The sequence below is a fragment of the Hoplias malabaricus genome, chromosome 7 (genome assembly GCF_029633855.1).
Source record: "Hoplias malabaricus isolate fHopMal1 chromosome 7, fHopMal1.hap1, whole genome shotgun sequence".
Classification (NCBI taxonomy): domain Eukaryota; kingdom Metazoa; phylum Chordata; class Actinopteri; order Characiformes; family Erythrinidae; genus Hoplias; species Hoplias malabaricus.
The window spans coordinates 7,848,246-7,875,745 of record NC_089806.1 but is presented as its reverse complement, the minus strand read 5'-3'; the positions used below and the strand labels follow the sequence as shown (position 1 = coordinate 7,875,745).

The following is a 27,500-nucleotide window of genomic DNA, read 5'->3' as shown; positions in this document are numbered from 1 at the left end:
GTCACCCGGAGGAAACCCACGCAGACACAGGGAGAACACACCACACTCCTCATAGACAGTCACCCGGAGCAGGAATCGATCCCACAACCCTAGGTCCCTGGAGCTGTGTGACTGTGAGAAATTTCTGGTTGGTTGGGTGAGTTTGAAATTGTCCACAGGTGTGAATGACAGGGTGAGTGTGGGAAATTGTCTAAAGGCGTCAGTTTGCGATGGACCGGTGCTTTGTCCAGGGTGTGTTCCTGCCTTGTCCCCAGTGAATCCAGGTAGGTTCTGGACTCAGAAACCCTGATCAGGATGAAGCAGATACAATGAGTTAATCAATAAATGAACACTACAAACTCTCAGTTCCCTAAAAACAATTCCAAGAACAAAAACCAGAGACTGTAACAACTAACAAAAACAGGCGAAGAGGATAATGAAGGTAAAGATTCTGAATAGTCCAATAAAGTCCAGGAGGTGGGTCAGGGTGAACCACAGAATAAGAGGAACTTTCCAGCAACCGATTCATAATATTTATGTATTTTACTTTATAGACGATAACGAACTAAATATTTAATTCATTGTCTGTAACCGCTTCCAGTTCATTGTCGCGGTGACGAACAAAACACGTGGGAAATAAACCACTCTTTAAAGCGAGTCGAATCTTGACATTCGAATTAAAAAAAATACATAAATTCAGTGAATCGGTTCGATGATCCGAATTAAGGAACCGACTCGCTGGTGAACGACTCTTCTGTAGTAGAAGGTGCAGGTCCGTTCGACAGTACAGCGGCTGCTCTCTCCTGCCCCCCCCCCCCCCTCCCTCTCCACTAAGCAGCGGACTGGCGAGGACCTGCGCTCATATTCCCCCTGAAAATGAGGACAGTACAGATTTAAAGGAGAAATAAAGCATACGGAGGCCGGGCGAGGACACTGGAAGGACGGGCTTCCACCTCCTCCTGCTGCTGGATAAATATAAAAGCAGAGAGAGTGGCGTGGATGGACAGACAGGCGGGGACATTTCTACACACACAGAGTGCAACAGGGGAATAAACAAAGCCACCTTCATTCCTTCACTATGGATCACAGATGGAATTAAACACGATGGAGGAGGACTACAGTGACGCCTGGGGGTTTATCTGGGCTCAGGATTTCCTCTCTTCATCTCCATGCCTTGTGCTGGATTGTCTAGGACGGATCTAACTGCCTCTGCGAGCCACTGAGAGTCGTTGGACCAAACGGTGCTCCTGCTGCTCTCACATTTCCCAAATACACAATCAAGGTGGTGGGGCACGATGCTCGCATCCCCTCACGCGCTCCTCTGGCCCTAAAGATGCACCCTTCCATTCAACTAAAGCAGGGGTGGACAAAGTTTGGTTCATAGGGGCTAAGGAGGAATGTGTGTGGTGGCCCTGAGGGACAAAACAACAGCACGCTGCTAGAGAAGGCAGGTAGGTTTGTCTTGCAGTGGCCTGACTGTTTGTACCATTGAGATCCACAGACTCGTACAGCATTGCTTTGTTTATGAATATCCATTAAAGACGGGTGCTTTATCTCAGGGGAACGAAGCCTGTGGTCGTTTGAAGGCCAGGAGGACAACATAACACACTGGTAAAGATCACAGGTAGTTTGCCTTGTATGCAAAAGACAACAGAGGGGCCACAGAGGACAGACTAATGGCATGCCTCTGATTTAACTCATTTTTTTGACAAACTTTGTGTCCTAGGGGGCCTGAGAGTAAAGTTTGAGGCGAGTTGAGAGCCAGCAGCAGCCAATAATAATACAGAAATAAAGAAGACAGGTAGGTTCTGAGGGCTGCTGAGTGCCTTGTGAGCAACCGAGACTCTCTTACCCCTTCCCTCTGTTTTGCAGGCCATTGCTGAGCGATACACCCCCACCACCATCAACGTCAACATGCATCTCGGCCTGGACGAGCCCAGGGAGTGCCAGTACAATCAGATCTGCACGCACAACTCCTCGTCTCCTCTGGAGACCCCTCACCTCAGCAAGAAGAGGAAGGTGAAGCGGAAGTGGCAGGTCTTTCCCGGACGCAACAAGTTTTACTGCGACGGGAGGATCATGATGGCCAAGCAGACAGGGGTCTTTTACCTCACCATGGTCCTCATCCTCGTCACCAGTGGGCTTTTCTTCACCTTTGAGTAAGTCTGATCTGTACGTCTCACGTCCGGGTGAGGGTCAAGGAGAGGACAAATGAACTCACGGTTATATCCCAGTTATTTTTATTGTCTGTATAGCAACGATATTATGATTGCACGACACCTTAGAAAAGTTGTAAAGTGTTAACACGAGAAATATCTAACGTCACTAAGCTACTTATGAAGAGGAAACGGAGACCTGGATTTATGCCATCACTGATAAACCTGTCAGCTGGAGTAGTGTATCTCTATTGGGCGTCTACGCCATGTGCTTGGTGTTTCCTCAACTATAAACTGAAAGGGAAACAAAGGGAACTGTTTTGGAGATGTTCTGTTCCAGCCAACACGAGACCGGTTGAAGATAACGTTTCTAAATGTTACTAACTCCATTCTGAGGACGTTTGTGCTCTCTGTAACTGAACACGATGATTTTAAACCAGAAAATCAGTTTTTTAGGGTGAAATTTAAGCAAATACAAGTAAACTGATGATTTAAGGATATTACATTATACATTAATTGAATTGTTTGATTCCCTTAAATTATTAATAGTAGTAGTAGTAGTTGTTGTTGTTGTAGGTTATCATCCCAGTAATTATTATAATAACAATATTTAGTACTAGTTATTATTATTAATTCTGGGCGGCCCGGTGACGCAGCAGGTAGTGTCGCAGTCACACAGCTCCAGGGACCTGGAGGTTGTGGGTTCGAGTCCCGCTCCGGGTGACTGTCTGTGAGGAGTGTGGTGTGTTCTCTCTGTGTCTGCGTGGGTTTCCTCCGGGTGACTGTCTGTGAGGAGTGTGGTGTGTTCTCTCTGTGTCTGCGTGGGTTTCCTCCGGGTGCCTGTGTGTGAGGAGTGTAGTGTGTTCTCCCTGTGTCTGCGTGGGTTTCCTCCGGGTGACTGTCTATAAGGAGTGTGGTGTGTTCTCTCTGTGTCTGCGTGGGTTTCCTCCGGGTGACTGTCTGTGAGGAGTGTGGTGTGTTCTCCCTGTGTCTGCGTGGGTTTCCTCCGGGTGCCTGTGTGTGAGGAGTGTAGTGTGTTCTCCCTGTGTCTGCGTGGGTTTCCTTCGGGTGACTGTCTGTGAGGAGTGTGGTGTGTTCTCCCTGTGTCTGCGTGGGTTTCCTCCGGGTGACTGTCTGTGAGGAGTGTGGTGTGTTCTCCCTGTGTCTGCGTGGGTTTCCTCCGGGTGCCTGTGTGTGAGGAGTGTTGTGTGTTCTCCCTGTGTCTGCGTGGGTTTCCTCCGGGTGACTGTCTGTGAGGAGTGTGGTGTGTTCTCTCTGTGTCTGCGTGGGTTTCCTCCGGGTGACTGTCTGTGAGGAGTGTGGTGTGTTCTCCCTGTGTCTGCGTGGGTTTCCTCCGGGTGCCTGTGTGTGAGGAGTGTAGTGTGTTCTCCCTGTGTCTGCGTGGGTTTCCTTCGGGTGACTGTCTGTGAGGAGTGTGGTGTGTTCTCCCTGTGTCTGTGTGGGTTTCCTCCGGGTGACTGTCTGTGAGGAGTGTGGTGTGTTCTCCCTGTGTCTGCGTGGGTTTCCTCCGGGTGCCTGTGTGTGAGGAGTGTTGTGTGTTCTCCCTGTGTCTGCGTGGGTTTCCTCCGGGTGACTGTCTGTGAGGAGTGTGGTGTGTTCTCTCTGTGTCTGCGTGGGTTTCCTCCGGGTGACTGTCTGTGAGGAGTGTGGTGTGTTCTCTCTGTGTCTGCGTGGGTTTCCTCCGGGTGACTGTCTGTGAGGAGTGTGGTGTGTTCTCTCTGTGTCTGCGTGGGTTTCCTCCGGGTGCCTGTGTGTGAGGAGTGTAGTGTGTTCTCCCTGTGTCTGCGTGGGTTTCCTCCGGGTGACTGTCTGTAAGGAGTGTGGTGTGTTCTCTCTGTGTCTGCGTGGGTTTCCTCCGGGTGACTGTCTGTGAGGAGTGTGGTGTGTTCTCCCTGTGTCTGCGTGGGTTTCCTCCGGGTGCCTGTGTGTGAGGAGTGTTGTGTGTTCTCCCTGTGTCTGCGTGGGTTTCCTCCAGGTGCTCCGGTTTCCTCCCACAGTCCAAAAACACAAGTTGGTAGGTGGATTAGCGACTCAAAATTGTCCGTAGGTGTGAGTGAATGTGAGTGTGTGTTGCCCTGTGAAGTTCTGGCGCCCCCTCCAGGGTGTATTCCCGCCTTGCGCCCAATGATTCCAGGTAGGCTCTGGACCCACTGCGACCCTGAACTGAATAAGCGCTTACAGATAATGAATGAATTATTAATTTTATACAAATATAATTTGTGTGAATGATTTCAGCGGGTTCTGTGTTCTCGTGGTTCTGACATGTCTGGACTTGTTTGTTGCTCCCTTGGTGTTCAGAGTGTAGTACAATCTCTCATGGGACACATCAGCATTCACTTTTAGATGAGTATTTCTCTCACCAGAGCCTTCAGACTCGACTCCTGACCCTGGTGCTCTTGAATGGTGGCCTGTCTTCATGTTCTGAGGGTCTGCATTCCTCACTGCATTCCTCTTCATCATGTTTTCCTGGTGAAGGTGTAGCTTTTATCAGAGAGCTCCTTCACTGCTGTGTGTAGCGTGATGAAGTGATGTAGCGAGGCTCAGCCTGAGATCTCGCACTGAACGCAGATCTCATGTCTCGATTTTAAGCTCTGCCTTCAAGGGTCACTTTTCTACACCCAGATTAGACACACATTAAATCTTTCAGTGGAGGTTCCCTACTGAGTAACCTTTGCCTAGGGCTCAGTGTGTGTCAGGAAAAGACGCTGCTCGTCTACAAAGTGTGTCCGTTCACAGCTGTGTGTTCCGTTTCTGTATTCGTGAGTGTACTGAGATGATAAGATGAAGAGTTCTTTCCCCTGTCACTGCTGTAAACAAAGCTACAAAATGGAGACTTAACTGGAGCTTAAAGTGTAATGTAAGTTCATGTAAGGCGATGTTATTCCAGCTCATTTTAGAGCGCTTCTATTTGAGCTTTTACACAATGTGGGGAAGCGATGCTCCTCTGGTGAAATAATGCCTGGTTTGAGCAGGACTAGGACAGAACACGCTGTACCTGCAGTGTAAACACAGGTTCCGACAGCGGTGAATGTGATGTAGTACCTGTTCAGTGATGCATGCTGTCAGGAGTGATTTGCACCTCTCAGGCCAGTGGACGGATTGGTAAAGATCGCTGCTGACATATTTCATTTGAATTCCTCCCGTCCTACAGACTCAGATGTGCAGCACATGTGAACAAGGGGACCTTGTGTTGTCTTGTGGCTTCCCAGGATTGGACTCGACCACTCGCTTCATTCTGATTCCCAAGGGCTATTTGTGGAGTTCATATCTCTGTAGAAATCCAGCGTGGCTTATGAAGTTAAATTTAGACTCTATTAAGTATGTGCTTCTTAAAGCAACAGTAGGTAGTATTTTTACCTTAAACCAACAGCTTCAAAATCACGATGAGGTTTCACTGAGCTGTAACGGAGAACTGAACCTCCCGTGGTTGCTACTCAAAGCTTAGCACTGCAGAAACCGCACTCTGTAATTTTTAGAGGAGGGTAGGACCACCACCCTCCACCCCTTTCCCTTGATTTCAGGACATTGCTTTAAATGTGAATTAAACGAAACAAATCTTACCTAGTGCTCCTTTAATAGATGATGTTAGGTACTTAATTTAAAGGGTTAATTATATCAGTGTATTTTTAACTCATTTAAAGGGGCCATGTTCCACCCCTTTTCTAAAAGTGCTGTGAAATGCTTTTGACAAAATACCCCAAGGATCAAACACCACATTATGAGGGGTGAGGAGCAGAAGCTCTGGCTTTTAGCCATTTTTGCTTGGTTTCCATGGTTTTTTTGCTCTGTTTATCTTTGTATTTGTGCTCACATTCAAAAGTGGATCCAGTCCTGTGATTGGAGAGTCTCGGTCAAGGGGGTGGGACAACTCTTAAGTGTAAAAAGCAGCACAAAATCAGAACAACTTGTTTTAAGACTTATATATGATACAAAACTCCTCAGAGCTGAAGAGCAGTGGAGATCACTCCAGTATCTTTAGAGATGAGTTAGAGAACTTGAAATGTTGAAAAAGCGTGAACAGACATGAGGATATTGCTCTATTCCTGATCACTTAAGGTGGAACTGACTTTATGTTCGGGGGAGCGCTAACGGCATGAAATTAAACGCAGAACGAAAATGCTACAAAACTAAAGAACTCGAGTTACAAATGAGTTTCTGTGGAAATTGAAGCAATGAATAGAAAAAACTGTCATTACTTTTCCTCAGATATAATTCCATGCTAAAAGATGCAGAGCTTTTGAATGTAAACAACCCAGAGAAAGCAGCACATTCCTCACAATTGTGGATGTCTCCTTTTATTATTGTAGCTGGGTAGAAAAAATGCTCAAAGGCTAAAAATGAGCTAAAAAAAAAACAAACAATCCGGATCAAAGACATAACAGCAGAAGAGACAATGCAATGATTGGGCATGTCTGGGTCTAGAGGAAGTGTGTGTGTGTGTGTGTGTGTGTGTGTGTGTGTGTGTGTGTGTGTGTGTGTGTGTGTGTGTGTCAAAAAGACACTGGAGTAAATGTGGGCCTCAGTATTTCCACTGTCCTCCTCCCCAGCTCAGACCCTCCTTCTCCACACAGCCCACATTCCTCACCCCAACTTTCCTGAGCCACGCGCTGCGCCGGTGTTGCTGTTTCCATGGTAATGGTTTCCTCTCCCACTTGCCTGTGTTTGGACAGCCGTCGTCTCCATGACAACGAAAGGACACCCAACGCACGGTTCGACTCCCTGCCCCCGGCTGTGTCATGCTGTTTTTAAATGGTAATAAAAGTCATTAAAGCGGCTCTTCGTGCCATTAGAGCCGGCGCTTAAGAGCCGAGACGAGGAGGACCTCAAACACAGATGTGCAGCCTTTGTGAAATGTAACATTTTAAAGACTTTAAGTGGTTTTGAAAGTCACCGCTGAGTGCCAGGGTTTACCCGAACTTTTGGGATGTATATTTATCGTTTGGAAAATGGATGTGATGCTGTTCTTGGATCTAGAATTTAATTCATGGAAAATAACCACATTTTGCAGTCGCACTGCCGTTAGTGTTGTGTAGTGGGTAATGCCACAGGCTTTTAATGCAGCAGGCTAGGGTTCTGTTCCCTGCTCAGGGAAGCACTCTAGACCAATAAGACCCCTCACACAGTACAGACACCCACCCCTGTAACCAGCTGTAATTCACTCTGAATAAGAGCATCCCCTAAATGTGAGAAATGCTAGTGCATTATTGGTTATATATTTAGCCCAGATTTTTTCATGCTAACGAATAAAACAATTTGGATTTCGCCTGGGGACGGTTTTGCGCGCTCACCCAGTCACTATTTGCCCTCGCGCCTGGGGACGGTTTTGCGCTCTCACCCAGTCACTCGTGCCTGGGGACGGTTTCGCGCGCTCACCCAGTCACTCATGCCCTTGCGCCTGGGGACGTTTTCGCGCGCTCACCCAGTCACTCATGCCCTCGCGCCTGGGGATGGTTTCGCGCGCTCACCCAGTCACTCATGCCCTCGCGCCTGGGGACGGTTTCGCGCGCTCACCCAGTCACTCATGCCCTTGCGCCTGGGGACGGTTTCGCGCGCTCACCCAGTCACTCATGCCCTCGCGCCTGGGGACGGTTTCGCGCGCTCACCCAGTCACTCATGCCCTTGTGCCTGGGGATGGTGTCCAAATTGTATCCTGTGAAACCGTCCCCAGACGCAAGGGCATAAGTGACTGGGTGAGCGCGCGACACCATCCCCAGGCGCGAGGGCATGAGTGACTGGGTGAGCGCGCGCTCACCCAGTCACTTATGCCCTTGCGTCTGGGGACGGTTTCACAGGATACAATTTGGAAAAAGGGGAAAATGAAAATCAGCTGCGTATTCATGGACCAAACAGGATTCCAGTCCCACGATGAGTGCTGTGGGAGCATCTGGAGCTGCTTTAGCCTCTGCTGCACATCTCTGTCATTCTTGAACGGAAAATGTTACTTGTGCTTATGTAATATACAGAACACTATACTGTTTCCCTTTTGCTGCAATAAGAGACACTTCTGGAGAGACTTTGTACAGTGGAATAATGCTGTGAGAATTTGATGGCACTGAGTTACCGTAGGCAGGCCACATGCTGATGATGTGTAAATAGTTCTGGATCACATTCAGCACGCCAACTCATCCCAGAAGTGCTGGATGGTGCTCCATCACTTCAGAGTTTCCAGTTCCACTGCTTCACAGCTCAGTGCCAGGGGCTTTATACCCCTCCAGCACACAGCTGGCATTGAGCATTGTGACAGTCAAAGGAACACTATGTAACATCTGGTGTTTTGCTCCTGGGCTCCCCCTATAGTTGCAGAGTGTAATTCACTTTTACAGCACTGTCCTGAAATCAAGGGGGGGGGGGCGGTTTGGTTACCTACCCTACTCCAAAAGTTACATAGTGCGGTTTCTGCAGTGCTGAACCTGGAGTAGCAACAACAGAGTGTCCGTTCTCCCTATTACATCTAAGTGAAGCATCACACTAATTTTGAATCTGGTATTTTAATGTGAAAATATTACCTAGCGTTACTTTAAGGTGAGGTGATGTCTCTAATGTCATTTTATTTCCTTGAATGTAACTATAATATCTAAAAAAATATATTAGAAATGTATACCTCTGCCTGGTTTCTATGGTTTGTGCTCCGTTAGCTGGTAAACGGTGTCTATGACAGTTTTCATATCACTCAGACTCTGTTACATAACTCCAGTTTGGCCTCAGTGGTCGAGTGTGATGTGTGTGAGATCCTCCCTTTCGGAAATGTTTACCCAGCGCAGCTCTCAAGGACGAGTCTGGGTGTTGTGGCAGTGCTCTCAGGCCGTGTCCTTGTGTGATGCTTCGCGTCTAGCTAAAGATGCCGCAAAATGAAAGCGAAGCAGAGAAGCAGGCGTCAGAAGGAAGGACCGAGTGTCCGCCGTCCTCTGAGGCCGCTGCTCTCGCGTGTCCTCAGAGCCTCTCGCGCACCAGGTGTGGCAGACACAACCAAACAACCTTAAAAAGGTCTCCTGGGAGAGGGTGGTCCTTTTTTTAAATCCAGGCTGATGGTATCTGCCTGTTTGGACTGGAAAGAGTTAAACTGCTGTCAGATCACAAGCAGAACAGCAGCTGGGCCACAGGAATCTGCACAGATTTACAGGACGTGTCTCTGCTTTAGCAGGCCTGGCTGTTCTTTATGACAGCCCTTATGTATTAGGGATAGGGATGTGCAAGGGTAGTCAGATAATGATGAGGTGTTTAAGGTGTCAGTATTTAATCCTGAAATCACTTACCACTTATTAATGCAACAACATATTATTATTATTAGTTTTAAAAGGTATTTTCTCAATATGCATTGTGCTTTTTCACTGAACGATCACTGGGTTAGGAACACCTACCTTGTTTCTAAACTCTGTGGTTCTACAGGGTGGTTCCATTTATATGGATACACCTTAATAAAATGGGAATGGTTGGTGATATTAACTTCCTGTTTGTGGCACATTAGTATATGGGAGGGGGGAAACTTTTCAAGATGGGTGGTGATCATGGCTGCCATTTTGAAGTCGGCCATTTTGGATCCAACTTTTGTTCTTTCAATGGGAAGTGGGTCATGTGACACATCAAACTTATTGGAAATCTTACAAGAAAAACAATGGTGTGTTGGTTTTAACGTAACTTTATTCTTTCATGAGTTATTTACAAGTTTCTGACCACGTATAAAAGTGCTGTCCATTGTGTTGGATTGTCAGTGCAACCCTCTTCTCCCACTTTTCACACACTGATAGCAACACCGCAGGAGAAATGCTAGCACAGGCTTCCAGTATCCGTTACGTTAAAACCAGATAAATGGCCCACTCTGTACAATGACAGACTGTAGTCCATCTGTTGCTCTGCATACAGCCCTTTCACTCCAGAATTCAATGGTCTGGACCCTCCACAGAGCAGGTGTGATGTGGTGGTGGGTCATTCTCAGCGCTGCAGTGACACTGACGTGGTGGTGGTGTGTTAGTGTGTGTTGTGCTGGTGTAGAGTGGATCAGACACAGCAGTGCTGCTGGAGTTTTTAAACCCTGTGTCCACTCTGTGAGACACTCCTCCCTCGTTGGATGTTTTTGGTCGGTGGATTATTCTCAGTCCAACTGTGATACTGAGAGGTTTAAAGACTCCAGCAGCACTTGCTGTGTCTGATCCCCTCACACCAGCACAACACAAACCACCAGAATGATCCACCACCAAATCACACCTACTCTGTGGGGGTCCTGATCGGTGAAGAGCAGGGTGAAATGGGGCTAAAGTATGCAGAGCAACAGGTGGACTGTAGAACTACAACAGGCTCCTGTGTGGTGTGGAGCTGAGAGAATGGACAATGAGTGCAGAGAACTAGATGTGAACACGTGTGAAGGACAACGTTTCCAGATGTTCTCCTTGATCTTATGGATGCTTTTGATTTATCGTACGTATTTATTGACTGATAAAACTAGGCATTGGCTGAGAACCTCAGATAAAACAGGACTGGCACAAGGAGAGATTTAGAAAGGGTTTAAACACACATTCAGATGTGTATTGTGTGTATTGCACTGCCACACTGGTCCTCCAATGCATAAGCACCTAAATACAGAGTCGTTGCCAGGACAGAAAGACCCTAATAAATCTAAAGACGCATTGGATGCTTGTTTGACAAACTCGTCCCACAAGGCCAGTTTTACCAAGGCTGAAATCCGATATCTCGCTTTCACAACAGTGGCAAGGGTCACAATTGGGGCAAGGCCTTCAGTTAAGGCCATAAACGATAAGAATGTCCACCATAAATATCCGCTAGGGATTTCTGACTGTTTTTTATTTTATTTTACTTTTTTTGTTCTACATTGAAAAGATTGACAGATATTTCTTTTTAATTTGAAGCCTTTAATCACATGTATAATATCACGATGCCATCTATGTTGCAGTTTTACAGTGACTCCTTTAAGAAAGTGCTATGACACAGAGCTGCCTCCACCATCTTTCTTCCCTTAATGCTATTGCCGTTTAAAATAAATGAAATCAGATGTTACGAAAGGTCACCACGTTAATAAACAGAAGGACAAAGGCAAGGTCAGAGCACTCCGAGTTCATACCCAGGTTTCAGGTGTCCCAGAACAGATGTCATGTGGGATCACATTAAATATCCCAGTGGTGTTGTTACTGAAACGCTTTTAGCTTTTAGCCTGCGGAACACTGAAGGGTCAGAGAAGCCACTACAGACAAACCTCACACCTATAAAAACTGTTTAATGCGAACATATTCTTCCCCATTACCACAAGGGAACACACTTCTGGGTTTTAATGAAACATCTGGGATATAATTTGGTCAAAACACCACAAAGATCAAACCCAACAGCAGCGTTCTCCCACTGTGTAAACAGAGAAGCTCTGATTTTTAGCTGTTTTCGCTCAGTTCTCTTCTTCGTTTTTACTCAGCGCTCTTATTTCTCCTCTCTCCTTGTTTGTTTCGCTCTGTTTAACCTCGTCCTTTTGCTCTCGCGTAAACACCGGTCCAGTGCTGTGATTGGACAGACTCAGAGGAGGGGCGGGACAATGCTAAAATCTCTGCACTCTACGTAAGAAGCAGCACAAAATCAGAATGACTTGTTTTATCACATCCCTGATATATTTTAGAGGGTTGGAAGCCTCCAGATCCCTGAAATTAATGTAATAATGCACTTTCTCCCTTAACACATCTGTCGCAAGACTCTCGATTCACTCGGCTGTCCCAGTCCCTGCTAAAATTCCATCGTTATTTTCACTGAATTAATGATGACACTGTTTCCGCTGAAGAAAACCTGTATCCGGTGCAGTTTAAAGATGAACTGAAACGTGTAGGGCTTTGTCCTGAGGCTGTAGTAGAGTTAAGTGATGTCTGGTTCATTGTCTTTTATTCTCTAAAGTCAGAGACGGTCTGTGGAAGGTTCTGTCCCACACTGATGGAAGATGATCTCTGCTGTTTTGAAAAATGGGCCGACGTCTGGCTGTTGAGAAGTGCGGGAGGCAGCATCGCTGCTTATTGTTGTCCTCCTGTTGCCTGTTGTGTTTCTGTTATTTCATCATCCGCCTGTAGGTAGAAATATCAAACGTCACAGTAAATATAGAAAACAAAAGACTATTATTACCCAACAGGGGTATGCTCTCAGTCCCGTGTTGCAGCAGCCTGTAGGGAGAGGAAGATGGAGCATGACGGCAACTTCAAAGAGCTGCTGAAGAGGTTTAAACATGCAAAATACGAGGATGAATTCGGGCCAAGACACGTTTTATTAGGGATGTAAACAGTCTTTTAGAGGTGACCTCACAGTAAACTCTGTTGTTCTATAGGAAGCTATCTGAAAAATCAAGTTAATTTGTTTTTATTTGTTTTGTTTAAGTTAGATATTAAATAAAACACTGAATATGAATTATTTATGCAGTATAAATAAATATGGACAATAACAAAACAAGGTACAATATTTTAACTACTGCCTCCTCCACCAGGCTCAGCACAGCTGGAGCACCCTCTCCACTACAGTCCAGGGTTCTGATACTCTACATTTCTGTCTCTCGTTTGTATTTCAGCTGTCCGTTCCTGGCCTCTAACCTGACCCCTGCCATTCCAGCCATCGGAGGAGTTCTGTTTTTCTTTGTAATGGGAATGCTGCTCCGGGCCAGTTTCAGTGACCCAGGCGTCCTGCCCAGAGCCACTCCGGAGGAGGCAGCAGACGTGGAAAGGCAGATAGGTAAAATGAGGCTGAGCTCAACACCACCACTCCACATTTACTCCCCTGCTTGCTTTCTGTCTTATTAATCAGTCTATCTACACTGTGCTGTCCAAAGTTAAAGCCAGTTACGCCTATGCTGTAGCCTGTGCAAGTGCCCTACATCGTTGTGAGCGTTTATACGTACACCACACTTCTCACAGACAGTCACCCGGAGGAAACCCACACAGACACGGGGAGAACACACCACACTCCTCACAGACAGTCACCCGGAGGAAACCCACGCAGACACGGGGAGAACACACCACACTCCTCACAGACAGTCACCCGGAGGAAACCCACGCAGACACGGGGAGAACACACCACACTCCTCACAGACAGTCACCCGGAGGAAACCCACGCAGACACGGGGAGAACACACCACACTCTTCACAGACAGTCACCCGGAGGAAACCCACGCAGACACAGGGAGAACACACCACACTCCTCACAGACAGTCACCCGGAGGAAACCCACGCAGACACAGAGAGAACACACCACACTCCTCACAGACAGTCACCCGGAGGATACCCACGCAGACACAGGGAGAACACACCACACTCCTCACAGACAGTCACCCGCAGGAAACCCACGCAGACACAGAGAGAACACACCACACTCCTCACAGACAGTCACCCGGAGGATACCCACGCAGACACAGGGAGAACACACCACACTCCTCACAGACAGTCACCCGTAGGAAACCCACGCAGACACAGAGAGAACACACCACACTCCTCACAGACAGTCACCCGGAGGAAACCCACGCAGACACAGGGAGAACACACCACACTCCTCACAGACAGTCACCCGGAGGAAAACCACGCAGACACAGGGAGAACACACCACACTCCTCACAGACAGTCACCCGGAGGAAACCCACGCAGACACGGGGAGAATACACCACACTCCTCACAGACAGTCACCCGGAGGAAACCCACGCAGACACGGGGAGAACACACCACACTCCTCACAGACAGTCACCCGGAGGAAACCCACGCAGACACGGGGAGAACACACCACACTCTTCACAGACAGTCACCCGGAGGAAACCCACGCAGACACAGGGAGAACACACCACACTCCTCACAGACAGTCACCCGCAGGAAACCCACGCAGACACAGAGAGAACACACCACACTCCTCACAGACAGTCACCCGGAGGATACCCACGCAGACACAGGGAGAACACACCACACTCCTCACAGACAGTCACCCGTAGGAAACCCACGCAGACACAGAGAGAACACACCACACTCCTCACAGACAGTCACCCGGAGGAAACCCACGCAGACACAGGGAGAACACACCACACTCCTCACAGACAGTCACCCGGAGGAAAACCACGCAGACACAGGGAGAACACACCACACTCCTCACAGACAGTCACCCGGAGGAAACCCACGCAGACACGGGGAGAATACACCACACTCCTCACAGACAGTCACCCGGAGGAAACCCACGCAGACACGGGGAGAACAAACCATCCTGGTTGGAGCTCTAAGTGATGAGCTTTGGTTAAACATAACCTCAGCCTCAGACGAGTCTTGGCTGAACCACTGCGCTTTGTGCAAGAGAGAAACCGCTGTAAATTTAAAGCCTAACCAGGCCTTAATTAGATCAGTTTCTTGAGGCTATTGAGTACTTCCTGCCGATCCGCACCTCTCTCGGTTCAGCGTCTACATCTCAGAGCTGTTAACGTGTCTCATTGTCTCTCGTCTGGTGCCGGTTTCTCGGCGTGAAACGCTAGCCGTGGACTGTGGGAGAACAAAGCCCTTTCGGCCTTCTCCGCTCAGCTTCCCGAGACTTGAAGCTCTGCTGAGTGATGTAGAGAGACTCCGGGGTGTGTTAGGATTTAGAGTGAGAGGATTTGCCATTATCTTCTCCTCTCTCGGGATATGCATAATACATGCCCTTTCCTGCTTCTCCTGTCAGTGTTTAAAATGGAAAAACCCATTAAATATTCATACTCCCCGCAGAAAATGAAGTGCTCAGTCTGTAGGTTTTTTCCACTTTTTTTCGAAGCCTAATATTTAACCTAAAAGTCTAGTCATACAGACGTTGTCAGAGTCAACTGTGCCTCAGGCAGCCAGCTAACCCAGTCCCTGCAAACTCCTGCAGAAAAAAAAGGGTCAGGGAAGACTTACAGCGTTTCTGCTTAGTCATAAATTAATAGCAGTGGTGAGAAACTGCATGGAATTAGTATAACTCAGGTACATTGTTTGTCATTCATTTATTTATTCAGTCATTTTTCTGTAACTGCTTTATCTTGTTCAGGGTCGTGGTTCGTTTGAAGTCTACCTAGAATCACACCCTGGACAGAGCACCGGTCTGTCATAGGACATCATACCCACAAAAAAATCCAATCACTGACACACACTAAGACTCAGGGACAGATTTACAAAGCCAGTTCACCTACCAACATTTGTCTTTGGACTGTGGGAGGTAAGCTGAGCCCCCGGAGGAAACCCACGCAGACACAGGGAGAACACACCACACTCCTCACAGTCACCTGGAGGAAACCCACACAGACACAGGGAGAACACACCACACTCCTCACAGACAGTCACCCGGAGGAAACCCACACAGACACAGAGAGAACACACCACACTCCTCACAGACAGTCACCCGGAGGAAACCCACGCAGACACAGGGAGAACACACCACACTCCTCACAGACAGTCACCCGGAGGAAACCCACGCAGACACAGGGAGAACACACCACACTCCTCACAGACAGTCACCCGGAGGAAACCCACGCAGACACAGGGAGAACACACCACACTCCTCACAGACAGTCACCCGGAGGAAACCCACGCAGACACAGGGAGAACACACCACACTCCTCACAGACAGTCACCCGGAGGAAACCCACGCAGACACAGGGAGAACACACCACACTCCTCACAGACAGTCACCCGGAGGAAACACACGCAGACACAGGGAGAACACACCACACTCCTCACAGACAGTCACCCGGAGGAAACCCACACAGACACAGGGAGAACACACCACACTCCTCACAGACAGTCACCCGAGGTGGGGTTTGAACCCAGGACCTCATAATAGGAGAAATACACAGTGGCCCCTGCCCTGGCCCCGTACTGTGCGTGCTAACATCATCACTCAAAGAAAGAGCGAATACTGTTCACGTTATACACAAGTGCAGTTCAGTACCATTTTTAGAGGCGATGGTTGAGCCCGTTTGCCTGAGGACAGCATATAATTCTTGTTTGAGTTCCACTCACAGTTTGCTGTAAATCATCTTCTGCCATCAACGAGCCGGAGTGGTGCTTGCTTTTGATGTGAGTGAGTGCGGAAAATGTTGCGGAGCCACGTCGTGGCAAAAAAAGCGAAAGGCCATCAGTCACAAGTTTTGCCGGTTCAGGGTACTCTGCCTTGACAGCCATCCAGAAATCTGGTAGCGGGGCTGAATTAGAGCCTGTCTGCTGCTACTGGAACAGCACAGTCATTGTTGCTTTTGCCATTCACTTCAGTTAATCCTCACACTTTTTATTTGATCTGCCAGCTGTTCATTTCTATGACTGAATGTGAACAGGATGTAGATGGGTATCCTGCACAGTCTGAGACATGTCGCTGCAGGAGCTAGCTTAGTATTCCTTGTTGAGGTCCTTTCTGGGTGTGAGATAATGTTGAACTTCTAAAAGGAATGGAATTACAACCAGAGAAGTGTCTGTTGACCAAATATTAATGACGAAAACCCAAATATTAATGAGTAAAAAGAAAACTAATATCAATGCAAATGTACCCGAGCAGAAGCTCAAAAATTAGCATTTAAAAATTCCCACGAATTTAGACTTTGATGTGTGCTTACCCAATAAACATTTAGCCATTGATCCAACGTTGAAATAACGTAATGACTGCCGTCTAATCAACGTTCTTTTAAGGTTGAAAATGAAAGTTGAAAAGACGTCCAAACACAGACATTGAAAAGACGACTGTTAGACGTATTTTGGACGTCCATTGACGTTATTAATTGGTCCCGAAATAAATTACTTGTATAAAACACGTTTTGGACGTCCACTGACGTTATCGATTGGTCACCACTTAACGAACTTATTAAGATGGATTTTGGACGTCCATTGACGTTTAAAATATGTCCTTGATTGACAGACTACTTAGACCTATTTTGAACGTCCAGGGATGTTCCTTGTTTACTGGGTAGGTTTTTCACTCATTTGTTTGTTCTATTAGCTATCTTAGCATTAGAAACGCCCAGAAACCCTTAAGCATTTTATCCTATTTTTCCTACAAAACTGAAGTAGGTTAAATATTACAACCCTGAGAGATAATAATCTGCGCTCCTAATCTGCGTTCTTTTAAGAGCAAGTACCCTAGGACCAAGCTTTATGAACGAACCGGAGACTGGCTCTGAGGGTTTGGATGCCGGAGACTGAAGGAAAACAACACTCCTGCAGCTCAGTTGAATAATCTGATGCCTAGTAAACAGTGGTGCTGTGCCCCGGGGCTTTTTCCTGCTGATCCAGCCATAGAGCTGCGGGAAAGTGCTGAGTGCGCTGTTTGTGTGTCTGGAAAAAGCACATATAAGTGGAGTGTACCTTAACCCAGCTTAATGGGAGTCAAACTCAAACCCTTGAGGGCCCAGGCACAGTTAGTGTTTCTCCTGCATTCACACATGTAACTACCACTGTAAATGTGAGCTTCTTTAAACTGGGGGAGAATAGAGATAGAGGAGAGTCCTGGGTCCTCTCCTACACCCTCTCCTCTCCAGCTCACCCCACAGGTTTTCAATTGGGTTGAGGTCTGGGGACTGAGATGGCCGTGAGAGGAGCGTGACCGTTTTTTTGTGTAGATTTGGCCACATGTTTAGAGTCATTATCTTGCTGAAAGATCCACCTTCAGCTTTCGGGCAGAGGCCACCAGATTGTGATTTAAAATGCCCTGGTATTTCAAAGAGTTCGTGATGCCATGCTCCCTAACAAGGTTCCCAGGGCCTTAGGAAGAGAAACAGTCCCACAGCATCATCGATCCACCCCCCCCCATACTTCACAGTGGGCATGAGGTGCTTTTCCACATACTCATCTTTTGTGTTACGCCAGACCCACTCGGGGTGTTTGTTGCCGAAAAGCTCTATGACCAAACCACCCAGTCCCAGTTGAAGGCCAGTACCACTTGGCGAACCCCAGACGTTTATGTTTAAAAGGCTTTTTTCAGTGCCAAAGCTAGCTAGCATGTAGCTATCGCCTGATGGTTGTTATGGAGATGTGTTGTGTGTGCTTTGGAGAACTTCTCTTACCATCCCCCTCGCTGTGCGTGGTGGCTTACGTCCTCGTCCAGGCTCGTTTGACACTGTTCCACTTGTTTTAAACTTCTCGATGATTCCTCGGACTGTTGATAAGGGCAGGTGCAGGCGAGTGGCCATTTTCTTGTAGACATTGCCTGACTTATGAAGGTCAACACACATCTGCCTTACTTGAATAGTGTGTTCTCTTGTTCACTCTTTCCCATGTTGAAGACTGAAGAGAAGTAGGCCCCTGTGTCACGTCATATTTATACCCCAGGGAAACAGGAAGTGATAAATTACAAATTAAAGGTTCCTCGATACTCTGATCAACTTTATAAACTACTGTGGAAATGTCAGTAGATCGTACGATAACTCCATAATGTAATTATCATGGCAGTCCTATGAGGAGAGCTTTTGTATTTGCTTTCAGAACTGATTGCTTTGGTATGAAGTGCACTGCTACACAGCCAATCAGATTAGAGCGTATTTACATACCACAGTCTGGAAAGAACGCTAACATAAACAGCCAGTTGACTTTGGTGACCCCATTTAAACGTGTGTGTCTCTCTCACAGATGCCGCTAATGGAGCAAGCGGTCCTGGCTACCGTCCTCCTCCCAGGACCAGAGAGGTGGTCATCAATGGTCAGACGGTGAAGCTCAAGTACTGTTTCACCTGCAAGATTTTCAGACCTCCTCGAGCTTCTCACTGCAGCCTCTGTGACAACTGTGTGGGTGAGTGCTGGAGTTTTTAAACCCTGTGTCCACTCTCTGTCCACTCTGTGAGACACTCCTCCCTCGTTGGTCCACCTTGTAGATGTAGAGTCAGAGACAGTAGCTCATCTGTCGCTGCACAGTGTGTGTCGCTCGTCCTCTAGTCCTTCATCAGTGACACAGGACGCTGTCGGCTGGATGTTTTTGGTCGGTGGACTGTTCTCGGTCCAGACACTGAGGGGTTTAAAAACTCCAGCAGCACTGCTGTGTCTGATCCACTCACACACTAACACACCACCACCACCACGTCAGTGTCACTGCAGCGCTGAGAATGAGGGTGAAATGGGCAAGCAAAGTATGCAGAGCAACAGATAGACTACAGTTTGTATTAGAACTGCAAAGTGCTCCTGTGTGGTATAAAAACCGTCGTTTGTGTGTGTCTCTTCCTCTGCTCAGAGCGATTTGACCACCACTGCCCCTGGGTGGGCAACTGCGTGGGACGACGAAACTACCGCTTTTTCTACCTGTTCATCCTCTCCCTGTCCTTCCTCACCATCTTTATTTTTGCTTTTGTCATCACCCACGTCATCCTGAGTGAGTAACACAAGCCTCCCACCTACACACACACACACACACACACAGACACACACTCCTGCTCTTATTCAACTCTCCACCATCCTCAGCTCAAGTGCCACTGTTTTATCCGCACATCCTCAGCAGGTTCAGATAAAATCCCGGACCCACCTGAGTGCCTTTCATTGGGATTCATTCTGAAGCATCATCAGCTGCTCTCCACTGAAATAGCGGTCCCGCTTTTTTGGGCTGTGTGCTTCAGCACAGTGGATTCAGTAATAAACAAAGACCGCTGGGTTACTCTGAGTGTGCAAACATTCGCAGACGTCCGTGAGAACGAGTGAATTCAGCCACTTTAGGATGTTTCCATTGTGCAGCTGTGTCCTAGAGAAAAGACTGAAACTCAACGGGACGCTCTGGAGCAGCTGCACATGAGGTCACCAGGCGTCAGGGGCATGAAGCACAGCAGCCCTGGACTGTGGAGGGGTCCTTGTGATCCACAGCTTATTATCCATCAGTGTGTGACCTTGCCTTAGGGTTTGTGGAAGTGGACTGCGGTAATTTAATTACTTTAGGACTTTAATTTATTAACAGTATCCTGTGCCTGGACCTGCCATGGGACTAGAGCTTAGGAAAACACCTGCTGTTTTGAATCGCTGGATTAGCATTAGCGTTAGCATTAGCATTGTTAATTAACTATTGGCCGTTTCCTTTCTCCCAGAGCCCAAACACCTAGATACGATATTTTTTTTAAGGCTTTGCTTTTTAGTCCAAGACCAGGTCTAATCCATGTCCAAGAAAGCACTCCATTTTTTGTTTTTTAATGCTTAAAAAGGAAAGGTTTTAGGAATATTTCTTTATTTTTTCTTCTTTTAAAAAAAGCATGATATGAGGCAGCCAATCAGGAGAGAGGTTATTTACATGTCAGTGATAAATGTGCAGGAACAAACCTGGTTGATTATTCAGTTCAATGTAGAACACATGTCCAAATACATGTAGAATATGTGCCTATAAAAATCCAGTTTAATTTACTGGAGAAATGAATTGGTTTTTTTTTTCTCTGCACACTGTGTTCATTATTATAATAACCCCCTGCTCTTTCTATAGGATCAAACCGGACCGGATTCCTGAGTGCCCTCAAAGACAGTCCAGCCAGATATCCTTCTCCTGAAGCCCTGAGAGAGCGAGACAGGGATAGAGATACACAGAGCGAGAACACGATGGGAACACGACGCTAACGGTCTATTTCTAGCTTTCACACCCCCAAAAACCCAGTGACAAAGAGAAATGTCTCAGAGTAGGTTTGAGAGAAGTAATAACGTAGCTAAACACCCACACTCTGCCTCTCTCTGCCTCTCTCTCTCTCTGCTGCTCTCTCTCTTTGCTTTGATATCTCTCTCTCTCTCTGTCTCTGCTTCTCTCTTTCTCTCTCTTTGCTGCTCTCTCTCTCTCTCTGCTGCTCTCGCTCGCTCTGTCTCTCTCTCCTGCTCTCTCTCTCTCTGCCTCGGTCTCTCTCTCTCTCTCTCTGCCTCTCTCTCTCTCTCTCTCTCTCTCTTTGCTTTGATCTCTGTCTCTGCTGCTCTTTCTCTTTCTCTCGCTCTCTCTCTCTCTGCTGCTCTCGCTCGCTCTGTCTCTCTCTCCTTCTCTCGCTCTCTGCTGCTCTCTCTGTCCCCCTCTCTCTCTCTGCCTCTCTCTCTCTCTCTCTCTCTCTCTCTCTCTCTCTGCCTCTCTCTCTCTCTCTCTCTCTCTCTCTCTCTGCCTCTCTCTCTCTCTGCCTCTGATGAAGGAATGTAGCATGTGGCTGCTTTAACGCAGAGATGAAAGTGGATGTGAAGGTGGGAGAGCAGTTGACATCTTTTCTCTCTGGATTCTTGCTGCTGTGGAGAATCTCACTCTCTCACTGTGCGCTGGGTTCATTAGCCAAAGCCCGCCCGCTGCTTTCACTGAATTATTGGTTTGCCAGGCATCAGTTACTGCCTAATGATACACAAACTCGCACTAACACGCAGGTAAACGCATGCACACACCCTGCTCACTGAGCAAATACATTTCAGACACAAACACTTTCCGAGCTGAAGGGACGTGACTCTTCAGAGACAAATGTGGCTTTTCATAAAGATTAAAAAAAATAAAACAAAGCCGGTGAATGCAGACAAACTAGTTTACTGAGTTCAGACGGTGTCCACGCCTTCCTTGTTAAGTCATTGATTAATGTGAGCACCATATGCAGTGATCTTTAGCTCTAAAAGGAGGGTGGGGAGTCTGTCTCGATGGTTTTGTCTGTTTCTTTTGGAAGATTTGGATGCAAATCAAGTTCCCTCAGTTTGTTATTAAAGGTACAAACAATGTAAAGGTACTATAATGTTTTGTTTCGTAAAGGTACGTTACATTCTCAGGAGGTGTAAATATCTTTAATCTGTCATTATAGAACAGTGTAAAACAAAACAGCACAAGTCCTGGAGCTTGCAGCGGATTGAGTGAGGTTTAATCATAACCAGTGTAGCTCGAAGAGTGAGACGTAATTGTTCTGTGGAGCACAGCATTTAATAAAACAACTTAACCATTCCGGGCTCTCAGGGAAACCCTTCTTAGGCAGGGACACATGAAATTTTGCATCAAACATAACTCATTTCCAGCTTCGTGCTGTGTTTCCAAACGCAGGACATTACTCATAAGTCTAAATCCCTCTCAAGGACTTTGAATGTGAAGGTTGTGTATTGTGGGTCTGTGAATGACTGCCTCCTCGTTTCTGAAATATAGGTGACGCATGTGTGACAAATGCTTTGTAGCCAATGGCAGTTTGGCAAATCCAGCCTGGTATTTTGTGTGTGTGTGTGTATTTTTGTGAGAGAAGTCTGTGTTGTCATGGAAACCGTGTTCCCCTTTCCTTGACTGGCGCACTGTTCTGGAGGTTGTCGTGTGTTTTTTCTCTGTCTGGTCCATCGTAGGTTTGTCAGGCTTCCACACCTACCTGATCAGCTCCAACCAGACGACCAACGAAGACGTGAGTAACACACAGTCAAACATACACTATCTCACAATCTTATATATTAAATATATAATCATAATTCTTTATGTGTGTGTGATAGCATTGAGTATCATCTTGATGCAGTACTGCCCACTCAAACTATTGTTTCCCTCCTGACTGTGTAAGAGAAATTGGACCAGATTTTTCATGGAAACGCAGTTATGCAATGCTGCTTTAATCCAGCCCCCAGAGTGGGCTTGGCTATATTAAGCCACAGAATATAATCAGAGGATACGCCGTAGAGGTGTTATAGATAGGGTGGCAGACTTCAAACGTCTCAGAGGAAGAGTGTGTACCCTCCACTGATTGGAGGCTCAGACACACAATCTTGGACCAAGCTACAAATAAATCAGCCAAAAATATAAAACTGTGCTGAAAAGGGTCTTACGTAAGGGTTTAATACCGCCTTGATGCGAGGAAATCGTTCTTCTTTCAGTCAACTACAATCACATCAGGCTTTAAACGGTTAAAATCTTCTCTTCAACGTCTCACTTAAAAATGTAGGATAAACGGTTGTTTGATAACTTTTTAAATGTTCATTCATTGTCTGTAACCCTTATCCAGTTCAGGGTCGCAGTGGGTCCAGAGCCTACCTGGAATCATTGGGCGCAAGGTGGGAATACACCCTGGAGGGGGCGCCAGTCCTTCACAGGGCAACACACACTCACACATTCACTCACACACCTACGGACACTTTTGAGTCGCCAATCCACCTACCAACGCATGTTTTTGGACTGTGGGAGGAAACTGGAGCACCCGGAGGAAACCCACGCAGACACAGGGAGAACACACCACACTCCTCACAGACAGTCACCCGGAGCGGGACTCAAACCCACAACCTTCTCATTGTGTGTGAGGAGTGTGGTGTGTTCTCCTTGTGTCTGTGTGGGTTTCCTCCGGGTGACTGTCTGTGAGGATTGTGGTGTGTTCTCCCTGTGTCTGCGTGGGTTTCCTCCGGGTGACTGTCTGTGAGGAGTGTGGTGTGTTCTCCCTGTGTCTGCGTGGGTTTCCTCCGGGTGACTGTCTGTGAGGAGTGTGGTGTGTTCTCCCTGTGTCTGCGTGGGTTTCCTCTGGGTGACTGTCTGTGAGGAGTGTGGTGTGTTCTCCCTGTGTCTGCGTGGGTTTTCTCCGGGTGACTGTATGTGAGGAGTGTGGTGTGTTCTCTCTGTGTCTGCGTGGGTTTCCTCAAGGTGACTGTCTGTGAGGAGTGTGGTGTGTTCTCCCTGTGTCTGCGTGGGTTTCCTCCGGGTGACTGTCTGTGAGGAGTGTGGTGTGTTCTCCCTGTGTCTGCGTGGGTTTTCTCCGGGTGACTGTCTGTGAGGAGTGTGGTGTGTTCTCCCTGTGTCTGCGTGGGTTTCCTCAAGGTGACTGTCTGTAAGGAGTGTGGTGTGTTCTCCCTGTGTCTTTGTTGGTTTCCGCCGGGTGACTGTCTGTGAGGAGTGTGGTGTGTTCTCTCTGTGTCTGTGTGGGTTTCCTCCGGGTGACTGTCTGTGAGGAGTGTGGTGTGTTCTCCCTGTGTCTGCGTGGGTTTTCTCCGGGTGACTGTATGTGAGGAGTGTGGTGTGTTCTCCCTGTGTCTGCGTGGGTTTCCTCAAGGTGACTGTCTGTAAGGAGTGTGGTGTGTTCTCCCTGTGTCTTTGTTGGTTTCCGCCGGGTGACTGTCTGTGAGGAGTGTGGTGTGTTCTCCCTGTGTCCGCGTGGGTTTCCTCCGGGTGCTCCGGTTTCCATCCACAGTCCAAAAACACACGTTGGTAGGTGGATTGGCAACTCAGAAGTGTCCGTAGGTGTGAGTGAATGTGTGAGTGTGTGTTGCCCTGTGAAGGACTGGCGCCCCCTCCAGGGTGTATTCCCACCTTGCGCCCAATGATTCCAGGTAGGCTCTGGACCCACCGCGACCCTGAACTGGATAAGGGTTACAGATAATGAATGGATGAATGATTATATTCATTACACAGTGACATATTTCCAGACTTTTTATATTTTACTGTTGATCGTTACGGCTTTATAGCTCATGTAAATTATTACAGTTTGTAATTTCAAACCTCCAGGTCAAACAGGAAAGGATATAAAATTCAGAAATGTCCAACTTCTGACAACTAAGTTCATTAATTCACTCAGTACTTGGGGCATGTACTGCATCAGTGCGGAGGCTGCGCTGACTTTGGACTTGATAAAACACAGTGGACCGACACCAGCAGATGACGTGGCTCCCCAAACCATCACAGACTCTGGAAACTTCACACTGGACGTCAGATTCTTTGGATTGTGTGCCTCTCCACTCTTCATCCGACTACTGGACCTGGACCCCTGAGCATGTGTCCAGACGCTTCTCACATTTTCTCCGATTCAGTAGTGGCTTGATATTAGGAATGCCGCCCCTTTCCTGGAGACGCCTGTGAACGGTGGCTCTGAAGCACTGACACCAGCCTCGTCCACTCCTTCTGAAGCCTGAGTCGTCGGATCCACTTTTCTTGACAGTCAAAGCTGTGGTCATGTTCCCTTTCCTACCACATTCTCCCTTCCATTAATATCCTTGCATAGAACAGCCAGCCTTTTCAGCGGTGACCTTCTGTGGCTTTCCGTCCTTGTGGAGTGTGTTGATGTTCCTCTTCTGGACAACTGTCAAGTCAGCAGTCTTCCCCGTGACTGTGGTTTTGCTTGTTGCTGAACTAGACCAAGACACACTGTGTTGTGAACAGTGGTTTAAACTCAAAATCTAATACTCATATAATTTGACTGAGATTCCCATGAGCTATAAGCTGCAATGATGAAATATAAACAACAACAAAAAAAGGCTTAAATATGTCCCTTTACATTTAATGATTATAAAATGACAGTTTGTGAATTATATTAGGCACAAAAATGGATTTTCTCACAATAAATAACGTAAACATTCTTATAAATACGGTTCAGTCCGTGCGCAGTCGAGCCAGAAAAATATCTGTTCACAAAAAATGTGCAATATGAGTGCAATCATGAAAAACAAATGATGTAAAACCCTGTGCAACAGTAAGCAGCATGTTGTTACATAGAAAAAACAATCTGGGACTATGAAAACAGGACGTACCAGTCCTAATGGCACCGTGTGAAATACACACCACACAAACGTGGACCTGTTTATCATAATTTATAAGATTCCACGCCCTGTTCCTGTCTTGGAGGGATGTTTCTTCTTGGACACTCTCTCCGGCTCCTTTTTAATGAGCTGATTAGTCCGTTCAGTTGTTAGAAGAGAGAAGAAATAAAAGCAGGGACACTCCAGCGTTACCGGTTTCTGATCATTTGCTAATTAGGGAGATGAGGGGTGTGTTCCTAGCAGCCGCAGCTCTTCTAACGTTCGTGTTCCTGTTTCAGATCAAAGGGTCGTGGTCATCCAAAAAAGGAAAAGACAACTACAACCCCTACAGCCATGGCAACATCCTCACCAACTGCTGCGCTGCGCTGTGTGGACCCCTACCACCCAGGTCAGTGCATGTTTACATTTATGGTGATTGACCAAAGCTCTTATGCACAGTGATGAATTTGAATCACTTTTTTTTTTCAAATGTGGCTGAAAGTAGTGTTGCTTTCTTGGTGTAGTGTTGTGTCCCTGTCTGAGTCTGACTCTCACACTACGCTGGATGTTACAGAGTCAGTGACTAAGCCCCAGGTCTATGAAAGTGTCAAACAAATAAATACAGTGGAGGTTGAGTTCCTACCTTGTGTTTATTGAGAGTCAGAAAACATGTTATTTCTTACTAATTGAAGGAATAAGGTTTAAAAGACCGTTGCCCCCCCCCCCCCCCCCAACGGTGTTGGGAAACTCTAATAGGCGTCTTGCCTGTGACGTAGATGGTGGACAACACTCTAGAAGCTGCACTTAATTTAATGCAAAATGATGAAAAGGTGTGTTGTTTTTGGCTGCAATCATTCAATGTACAGTGGGACATCTGTGAACAAATGGCACAAAGATCCCAAAATATCCAGAAAATGGACTAAATTTGTCCACTTTAAACGGGCACTTTGGAAAGGACCATCCGCTCACTCCGTTATCTGTAGCTCATTTCGCTGGCGCTTTTCCAACAATATGGGCATGTAAGGACACCAACGAAAGGTGTTCAAGAGCCTCTGTAACATGGAGGTAAACAGGGTAAGGACACTCACTTCGCCTGTTTTAGTTGGTGTTAGTTAACGTTAGCTTGACTCGCTAAACTCGGTGTCTCAGATTATACTCGGCTACGTAGCTGCATTACGGAGGTTTATAGTGTCGGATGAATTCGAGTTCGACTTCGATCACATTTACAAGAATAACGGTACCTCTACATTTGAGTTTAGCTTATTGCTAGGCTATTGTCATGAATAATGTTGGTTATTTAGCTAGATACTGTCATAACAGTCAGTCATAACGGTGTTTTACCGCGACGTTGTTCAGCTGTTGTCCACCAGTGACGTCACGGTCGCGTTCGAGAATTTCCGTAGCGCGCTCGGGTTTTTCCGTCAATTTAATAAAATTGTCAGTTTTAAAGCAAATTAAGCTGTTATTTTCATTTTAATTCATACTTATATCTGTCAGTAACTACAATAATGTGGAATATTCATGGAGGTCCATTAAGTGGTGCTTAGCCTGTTTAAAGGAAACACAGTTAATTATAAATAAATAAAAATTCAGATACGCATTGCGAGACTGATGACACATTTCCTTTCAACACCCTTGGCCTAATCAGACTCTCATATATTGCATCACTTATTAATCGGACGACTCACTGAGAGGAATATCTCTCGATCCCAGTCAGATTTGCTCCCCGAGTCTCAGCAATAACATTTTTACATTTTGGTGCTCTTTATTTGGGTTGGAATAGTCCACGTGACACAGCTCCACACATCTGCACAACGCTTAATAGAGATTTTAAGGGTGTCTCTGTGTTCTGCGTTTGTAAACAACATGTTGCACTGAAGGGGTAAAATTTCCTTTCAATTAATATCTCCATCTGCCCGCTCAGGAGGCCCTTTGGGGAACTGATTCAGCAGTGTCTGGCTCCGATTGATGATGTCAGCTGTTCTTATAAA

General features: G+C 46.9%; 2 protein-coding genes across 8 annotated transcripts in view; one reads left to right on the top strand and one right to left on the bottom strand.

Moving 5' to 3' along the window:
• Positions 1 to 74, bottom strand: part of tmem242 (transmembrane protein 242) — a 7,101-nt gene extending 7,027 nt beyond the window's left edge. The window contains exon 1 of the mRNA XM_066677076.1: positions 1 to 74. This exon is cut by the window's left edge and continues 205 nt beyond it. The gene's annotated coding sequence lies outside the window, so the exon portion shown is untranslated.
• The window catches only part of zdhhc14 (zinc finger DHHC-type palmitoyltransferase 14), a 35,417-nt gene that overhangs the window by 633 nt on the left and 7,284 nt on the right, over positions 1 to 27,500 (top strand). For 2 of the 7 annotated variants that reach the window (XM_066677075.1, XM_066677069.1), the window contains exons 1-8: positions 811 to 1,430; positions 1,852 to 2,138; positions 12,697 to 12,857; positions 18,716 to 18,874; positions 19,310 to 19,447; positions 20,534 to 20,582; positions 22,328 to 22,430; positions 25,809 to 25,918. In XM_066677075.1, coding sequence (XP_066533172.1) covers positions 1,894 to 2,138; positions 12,697 to 12,857; positions 18,716 to 18,874; positions 19,310 to 19,447; positions 20,534 to 20,582; positions 22,328 to 22,430; positions 25,809 to 25,918 — 965 coding nt within the window. In that variant the 5' untranslated portion in view covers positions 811 to 1,430; positions 1,852 to 1,893. Of the gene's footprint in view, positions 1 to 209; positions 264 to 810; positions 1,431 to 1,579; positions 1,604 to 1,705; positions 1,781 to 1,851; positions 2,139 to 12,696; positions 12,858 to 18,715; positions 18,875 to 19,309; positions 19,448 to 20,533; positions 20,583 to 22,327; positions 22,431 to 25,808; positions 25,919 to 27,500 lie in introns of those variants that run through there. The other 5 variants (XM_066677071.1, XM_066677070.1, XM_066677073.1 and 2 more) reach the window with 4 other exon arrangements.